This window comes from Buceros rhinoceros, unplaced genomic scaffold (assembly GCF_000710305.1).
Source record: "Buceros rhinoceros silvestris isolate BGI_N320 unplaced genomic scaffold, ASM71030v1 scaffold16473, whole genome shotgun sequence".
Classification (NCBI taxonomy): domain Eukaryota; kingdom Metazoa; phylum Chordata; class Aves; order Bucerotiformes; family Bucerotidae; genus Buceros; species Buceros rhinoceros.
Window position 1 is genome coordinate 1 of NW_010404346.1, and position 8,890 is coordinate 8,890.

The window sequence follows — 8,890 nt, forward strand, 5'->3', positions numbered from 1 at the left end:
GACACCGGGTGCGAACAGGCTGGGCTGCGCGCTGGCCGCGGGTGTGCGGAGCCGGGTGCTGGTGTGGCCTGAGAGCCGTCACCCGCACCGCGAACCGGGGGCTGCCCTCAGCAGCAGGAGTGACAGGGGGTTCCGTACGCCTGGCGTGTTCCGTGTTCATGGTGTGGAACCCTTGGAAAAGAGGCAGGAGAGAGAAATCACCGCGAAAAATAATAAAATTTCTCTAGAAAACACGAGTTTGTTCCTTTTCCCTGTTTGTTGGGGTGCTGGCGAGAAACCTGGTGCCTGAGGCACGTAGCTGCCAAGCCCATGCTTTCAGAAATGGCACTTAAATGTCAGGTCGTGTGACTGTGGGCTTTGTGCCTGTTGCCACTGACGGTGTCAGGGCTGTCGTGAAGGCAGGGAGGAAGAAGTTGGTCAGGCTGTGTTCTGTTCATGCTCCTACTTGCGTGTACATGGCAGTTCCTGGTCCTAATGGTAGGAGACAGCTGTGATGTCAGTGCTGGCGCAGGGCATCACTGGCTAAAGCAGAAGGGAGGAAGGAGACTTTAAAAGATTTAATAGTGCTTTTGTTAAATATAACACGGAATGGCTTCTGTTCACATCCGTGTGCTGTTGTAGCTGTGTGAGACAGTTTATCGGTTTCTTTTTCAAACTCTAAATCAGTCTGGCTGTTTTGCTGTTGATGCTCGTTTTAAATGCTACGCTGCCCTGCTGCGTGATGTATTTAAGAAGGAAGCAGCGGTTAAGAAGTAGAAAGTGGTATTGACTCCCTTCCTTGGGGACTTGGAAAGAGACCTCAGTCGTCTTTCTCAAAGCACGTGTTAGGTAGGATCCCCACTTACATTGCCTCAAAGGCAACAACATTTTTGTCTTTTTTTTTTTTAATTAAGGGAGACTTTTTTCTGCCATCATCCTATTTTGCTCTTTCTGTGCCCCTTTCAGTTTCCTGTGGCTCAGGCATCAGTGCAGGATCTTGCAGCCCATAAGACAGAGAGTGGGGTGAGGGGAAACATTCTTGATTCATGTGATGGCCACTGCCTTTGGGTTGTTGAGGACCATGCTACATGCTATTAATAAAACTCCAGTTCTCTGTGACATATTTTATATCCTAATTTTATAAGCAGCATATCAAAATAGTGTGTCTGAAAGTGATCAGGGGAGGGGATTCCTCAGGTGTGTGTTACTGGTAGCCGGTTGTGAGTAGTCATTTCCGCCTTTTGCTTCTATTTCAATCCGTATTATTTACTGCTGGGTCACAAAACTGCAGAGAAAAGAAAATAAAGAAACACAGTTTGGAAAAAGTGACTTTAAAAATTATAAAGTTGGGTAGGAAATTCAAAGAAAGGTCTAGCACCTCAAAATGCACTCTATCTCCTTAAACCTAAATGCCTACATCTCACACTACTGTCTCAATATCACAAGATAAAAAACAATTCTAAACAAAAAATCCTGAAAGATATTCCTTCTTATCTTTTTTTTAAGGACTACTAAACGTTTGGGTGAGTAGCCGAGAGTTGGTATAAATACACATTTTTAATCTAGTAAGGTAAAACAGGAAATTGTTTTGGTATGTCAAGAAACATTGAGGCTTGAGCTGGATTGGGTTGTCTGCCAGGTTAGCTCCAAACTGAGAATGTAGGTCCCTCAGTTTAATTGAATGCAGGTGGATTAGTTTGGTGTAATGATTCTTTGGGAAAAAGTCGTTTATCTGAAAGTCTGGGGTTAGTGTTAAGATATCTTAAAGGATGGCAGATATATATGGCAGGTAAATAAATTTGAATTCTGAGCAGATGTTAATTATGACTGAATGTGTTGGGGTATTTTTTTTCCTGTTCTAGTCCAAGAAAAAGGGTCTGAGCTTTGAGGAGAAGAGAGCTCGCATGATGGAGATCTTTTTTGAAACAGTAAGTAACTTGTAATTGTCCTTCATTTACAGTGGTGGGAAAACAGGTCCTAAAAGGAACCGAACGGTAGGTGTGGATTGAGCTCTGTACATCCTGCTATGTGTTTCACTGATGCCCTGAGTCATCAACGTATAAATTACAGGGATGGGGCTTGAATCATGTGGCTTCTGATCAGATGGCTTGTCCCCAGGTGGAGCCAAGGCATGAAGATACACAGGCTGTGTTAAATGCTTCATGTGCTCCCTATTCAAATCTCATTTTGAGTCTGTAACAATAAGAGGGATAGCAAGAGATTAGGAAGTATCTCACTGCAGTTTATGAGAGGAGGAAGAAATTTGATGAGGGTTAGAAAAGATGAGGGCAGATCTGGAAGAGGTCACTGGGGAGAAGAAACCTAGAGATCCAAAAGCAGAGTGATGCTTCGCCTATTAAAAATTATTGTGGGCAATAATATACTTGAGCAATGTGGTACATCTGGTGCTGACAGTCTAACCTGGGCTCTGACTGCCCTGAGGGGTTTACGGTCTAACTTGAGACAAAGTGTGTTGACTTTAGAGCACCAGAGAAAAGAACAGGGCTTGGTACAGTAATAGTCTTATTTATTAAATTCTCAGAATATTCTAATTCTGTTGAGGGATATGCAGCCTATTTCCCTAGCGAAACATAAATGTGCAATGTATTTCATACTTGCTTTTGTTGGCACTGATTTAGTGTAAAAACCACTCAGGCTTAGATGATGCTGTCATTTGGAGCTGAAGAGTCTCTTTATGTTTTGCGCAGAAAGATGTGTTCCAGTTGAAGGATATAGAGAAGATTGCTCCAAAAGAAAAAGGAATTAGTAAGTGTTTACAAAAGTTATTCCTCTTGAGCTATTAATCGTTGTTGGGACAGGTCATCCCGTTTAAATTTTCCTGGCTGCAATTTCAGGTTTGTGATTGTAATAACATAAAAAATAGCTAGAAAGGGAGACTGGTTAATGGCAGGGCTGTAGCGTTAAAAGTGGCATCAACGGCATACTCCTACCTCCGTTTGCTAATGTTTGCCACTTAGGTTAGATGTTATGGCCAAAACAGGGAGATTATTAGAATGTCACAGCTAAGTCCAAGTTAACCACTAAAACAGGGGATGGGGTTTTCTCTAGCCTCTGAGATGCCTGACTTGCAGTCTATGAAATTGTTACGTGTACTTGGATAGTGAACAGAGGATTTAAATGTCTGTCTGTAATGTCACAAATGTCACAAATATCCTAAAATGCTAGTTCAGATGTACATGGTCAATATTTTGTTGAGCTTTTCCCCCTCCAAAAATAGCTGAACAGCTGTAAACGGAAGGGGTTTGTCTTCTCAATGAAAGCCTTCCTGATGAAATCCATTGTTTTAGGAGTAGGTCCAAGAGGATTGATCTTACGCTGTTTAGCTGTTTTATACATTCCACATTCTGCTTCCTCCTGTGTTCGTTGATGAAAGAGGTGATGTTTGTGTAGTTGCTGCTGTTCTTGACGAGCATGTCTTTGTGGCACTGCAAGAGTAAGTGAGCTTGTTGAAAGAACTGCAGCCTTATGTGGCTATCTCAAAGCAATGTTTTGCAGTTATGGCAGCAGCTAAGAGAGGCAGTCACAGGCTTCTGAAGAGGTGTGGTGCTGTCTTGATTTGTTTGTCAGTGCATGCGTTTAATTGTAATTTGCAGAAAGAGGATGCAGAATGGTAAGTACAAACAATGGGATTTTATATTTAAAAATCGGGAGTGTAGCATTTCTAAAACCATTAAGAACTTTGAATAGTCCAAATTCATCCAGGCATTTAGTTGCACCACCTAAGTCCCAGTTCTTCTGAAAATAAAAACATCTAGCCCGTGGAAACACAACTGTACAGGCATCCAGCCTATAGCTTTGAAGAGATTCCCTGTTCCTGAGCTGGGATTCCCTTTAGACTTGAAATGAAAGATGACTTTCTGTACTGGAACTGAATATAATCAAAAGTAAAATCTGCCCCCCCTGAGTCTGTAGACAGATGGCTTTAGTGCCTGTGCTGCTGTTAAATGCATTGATAAGCATTACAAAGTGAAATGTAATTACATTGCTAATCAAGAACTTATAAGTTAATCCATGAATTAAGACTGCAAAACAACTTCTCAAGTACCCTCTCCTGAGTTTGTTATGGTATTGTGCTCTAATATGCACGTATGTTTCATGGCACTCATGAGCAGTGTTTTGCAAACATCTGGTAGCAGTCTGTACAGAACAGCAGCCGTTGTGTATAAACTGCTGAGTTCAAAGAGATTCCTCCCTTGTGAAGCATCAGGCGTAGTGTTGGCTTGAAATCTTCCAGCTAGCTGACATTATAGTAAAATATTCATGCAGATGATCGTAGGTGATGGCTTATTCATAATTCTCAATAGTTTGGATGCTATGCAGTTCTAATTTTATATTTTTGCTTTTATTAGCCTCGATGTCAGTGAAAGAGATTCTGCAAAGCTTAGTTGATGATGGCATGGTGGACACTGATAGAATTGGAACTTCCAATTATTTCTGGGCTTTTCCAAGTAAAGCCCTTCATGCCAGGAAGCGTAAATTGGCAGAATTGGAGTCTCAGGTAAATCTATTTTAAGGAAAGTACTTGTTTACCTGAATGGGTTTGATTTCTTTTTTTTCTTATACCCCCTTGTCATCCTTGTTCGTATTGTGCTCTCTCGTGTGCACGTATATACGTGTGCACACAGATTTTACTATAGGAATCTTCTGTCATGCATAATAGGAAATTCTCTTCTTGCTATCACATCAGAAAAGTTTTGGAACTTGTTCGTGTTGGAGCTTGAGAAGACTTTTTGTCTACTTGCTACTGAAACCTTGTTTTTATTCATGCAAAGCATCATTTAAGGACTTCCTCTATATATTTAGACCGTATATGTTTTTAAGTGTCTTTTATATAGTGTAGGGCATTAGTGGATTGAAATGCATAACCCAAATAAATGTGGAAATGGTTTCTACTTGCAGCCATTGTCCTTACCTCTCTGCAGTTATTGGTAGCTTAATTTGTCAGCACTTGTGTAATCCAATATCGCACTTTTGTTAGTAAAGAACAGCAAATTTGTCACAATCTTCTACAGAAGAGTAAGGCATCTTTTGTTGCAACATGGCTGTTCTATTGATCTGGTTCTTTCCTAGGAACTCTCTTTCTGCATCTTTTAGTGGAGTGGGAAACCATCTATTAATCAGTTTATTTACAACTGGAGTACACGATAACAAGATCAATAAACTAGCACCACACCACCGCTAGCATTTCCCACGCTTATTTAGGATTATGTCCATTCATCAAAGAATCATTTGAATTAATGCAAGATCACTGGTAGCATCTGAATATTTTTACAGACAGGCATAGCTCTGATATTGCCATTGTCATCTTGAGTACAGTGTCGTCAACTTCAGCTATTTCTTCAGAGCTCTAAATTAATGGTATAAACTCATGCTTTCTTTCCCCAGCTTGAAATGAAAAAGCAGTTTGTTCACCAAAGCAGACTAAATAGCCTGATAACGCAGCTGAAATTGCTTGTTTATGCATAGCGTGTAGTGTGACCAGATGAGAGGTAACCTTGTCAGTTATCCCTTGACTGTAAATCTCAGTCATTACTAAACTGGAAGAGTCCAGTCCACTGTTCTGTTTTAACCAAGATAAGATCATTTGCCTTTGCCCTGACCATTTTCGTTAACTGGCCCGGGTGCTCTAGACCGCTATCCAAAGGTATTTTGTGTGCCGGCTTGCGTGGATCCGATCAAGAGAGAAGAGTACTGGTACTGTGCTGCATGTCCACTGTGTTTGCTGGAGTTTTCAAGGTCAAGAGGAAGACTTGCTAGAGCTTTCACTTCCTTTCTTCTTATTCACTAATTTGTGTCATTTTTTGTGATCCAATGATACATTCAGGGGTCTGTGGCAGTACAGAGGAAGTACCGCAGTCCTTCATTAACTGGAACTGTGTATTGACAACCTTTCAGACAGGTGACTTGGATGAGTTGGAAAGTGCTGCTTGAGATAGCTCTTGTGGTACTGTACGGGTCATCAAAATTATCAACTCTTTAATTTCAGGTTCTGCAACTGACTTGCTTTATGTTTTAAGTAACTTCCTTGGTATCTCAGATGACCTGTTAGTATCATGGATATAAACTGTACCATGTGTGTGCTGAGACTTGGTTAATATTAAGTTGTTCCACTGACAATTTAGTCTGCTCCTTTACTTCCTTTGTTTTCAGAACTCAAATGCGTCCAAACATTAAAAACGTCCATCATTTATCTGGATATGCTGTTTGTACTGTTTTCAGCCATGGGCTTAGTCTGATGTGACTGGGCTTGTATTCATTTTTATTGGCTGGTAGTAAAAATGGACTGATTCCTACTCCAGTGAAATTTTGCTTGTTTGAAGTGAGAGATGAGTTTAACTCTGTACTGATTTGCAACAGAGCTTCCTAGGGAAGTTACTCAGCTTATTAGTATATTCACAAAAGTTTTAGACCAGGCTTCTTACTCTGCCAGAACACAAATGCCAGCTGAGCAACTGAACAAATGCATGCCAGAACTCCTGCATTGTTCACCAAACGCCCTGGTGCCACTGTCTTGTTGACTGCTCTTGGATGCTTGCTTTTAGATACTTTCTGGTTTTGCTCATGCTCTGTATTACAGCCAAGTAGCTGAACGAAGGAGTTCCTATTTGTTGTCTTTGGGCCCAGTCCCACCATGAATTTTAAAGATAATTGATCAAGCAGGTCTCTGGCATACCCTGATTAATACCTTCCTTGGAATGTCTTGCAGAATCTGCCTAATGTGCTCTACCATAAGCATCCAGGGATTATCTACACACATACTATGTGTACACATGTATCGTTACATTATGAAACATAAACCCATCTATTATTATGGTATTATAATAGGCATGTAGTTATTGTATTGAACGTTATTTTATGGATATTTGTGTGTAGGAAATAAACTATGCTGATACAAACAGTTTTGCCATATAAAACTGTTTCAGTTAAAAGAAATGGTTTCGTTACCAGACCCTTATTTGCAAACCAAGTCCTGCTCGTAACATGGGCTTATATCAGTAAGAACTCTTTTTAGACCATGTTAAGAGTCCTTAAAAATACTCGTATTTGTGACCTTGCTTTTCTGATGAGAATAGAAATGTTTCAGCATTTCAGGGAAAAACATTTTCACTAGCTGAAAATAACTTTGGTGTTGACACAGTGGAAAGGTGATATTTTCAATGACTAGCTCTCTGAACATTTTTACAAGACGATAACAGATTCTGTCTGTGAGTTCAGATTAGCTATTTTAGTGTTTGTATTCTTGGTGCGAACGCATACTGACTTTCTTATGGGTCTCTAGATCCAGTCACCGAGTATCACAGAACTTGGCAGAGTGTCCAAGGCGGAGGAAAAAAACCTAAGCTATTGTACTGTTTCTGTTGCATATTGCCTGGCTTTTGATCATTCCTGTACACAGCTTATGGCATGCTAAGAGACACGTTTTCTTTCTGTCCAGATCATTTGTTAACTACATGAGTTTGTCCCTTTTTTCAGCAGTTAAAAGCCAGAATCAAGCCACCTTATTGAAAGAACAAGTTTAAAGGTCTAGCAGTTCAGTTCACACAGCAATGAAGGTTTTTCACCAGCAGGCAGTATCTTTGTTTGCTGAGGGCATGGTTAAGTAGTGAAGGGAAAGGGATGATCCCAAATGCTGAACAGAGATATTTGAAAATAACATGGAAGAACAAAACAAGCTTCTCCATGATACAAATTCTCCAATTAATTCATAGCGCTGAGGCTTACATTTGACAAGTTGGGCCTGCTGTAGGACCTTTTGCCTGCATACGTTAGTACTTCGTTATGTTTTAGCCAAGTTGCTTGTAGCCCTCTGCATCTTACAGAGCTTGTGATCGCGGGGAGGCTGGTGAGGAACAGTTCTTGAAACAAATTTTCTGTTACAGATTTTTTAGTGATTACTGAGCCACACCCCATCTTAGAGACGCAGTGTCAAAGAAGTGTGACTCAGTCTTGGTGTTTAAAGTGGTTGTGTAAACTTCACAGTGGTTGTGTATAATCTAGGAAGGATTTCTTTTATCATCAGTGTGATCCCCTCTTGTAGAGATATAGCAATTAAAAGCAATGCTTGAAATAACATTTCTTTTGACACAGCATCCCTCTCTGCCCTCATCTTTCAACTTACTTTTCTGTGGGCAGGCGTTCAGAGAGAGGTGCTTACCCTTGAACTGACATATATGGCAGATCTTGTGGTGATCTGATTAGGAGGAGTATCTCGGTGCTGCTCTCTAAACCAGGGTTACTGTTCGGACTTCTGGTTTTTTGAAAAGCAAGGACAGCAAATATCTTTAGCTTTTGTAGCATCTGCTGCGATTTTTTTTTCCTCTTGATAGCTCACACGATAAGAATTGCTAAGTAGGTCCCTATGGATTTTGATTTGTGTTGCAGTATTTTTGGGATATTGAGTTGTTTTGCAGTGGCATGGCTGCTCTTAAAGTTTTATGCCTTCTGCCAGATGTTCATTCTTCACCTCTTGGCTGTGCTTATACAGCTGTGAATTGTACCACTGAAAAAGTGAAAGATGTTGGACATTGCATTTTGATTAAGTGAGTTTATACTTGCACTGGTACAGCTATGAGGTGGTGAAACTAGAGCAGGGGTGTGGTTTGAGAAGTATTATTTTAATAAGGTTTATAAATGGAGAAATTTTTAAGGGAACTTTGCATTTGTCCAGAGAGCTGTGGAAGCTTTACTGAGACAATGTTGTGTTGTTTTGGTGTCTTTCTTCCATAAGAAAAGGTAAAAGGATGTGGGTTTATTCTTTATCAATATTTTGCTGGCAGTCAGGTTCTAAAGTTTTGAATTACCTATGACCAATTATATTTTGACAAAATGAGATGTTCAGTCTTGTCGTAACAATACTGGAAACTTAGGGTTTTTATTAAACTAAAAGAAA

At 40.3% G+C, this 8,890-nt stretch overlaps 1 protein-coding gene across 1 annotated transcript; it reads left to right on the plus strand.

Annotated features, from left to right (window-relative positions):
* Nucleotides 1-1,847: 1,847 nt before the first annotated feature.
* On the plus strand, nucleotides 1,848-4,498 carry LOC104491017 (meiotic nuclear division protein 1 homolog; the record flags this gene model as incomplete). The annotated part of the gene is made up of 3 exons (XM_010133371.1): nucleotides 1,848-1,907; nucleotides 2,688-2,745; nucleotides 4,350-4,498. Coding segments are annotated over exons 1-3 (231 nt in total), but the record flags the coding sequence as incomplete, so codon positions are not given.
* Nucleotides 4,499-8,890: the final 4,392 nt, after the last annotated feature.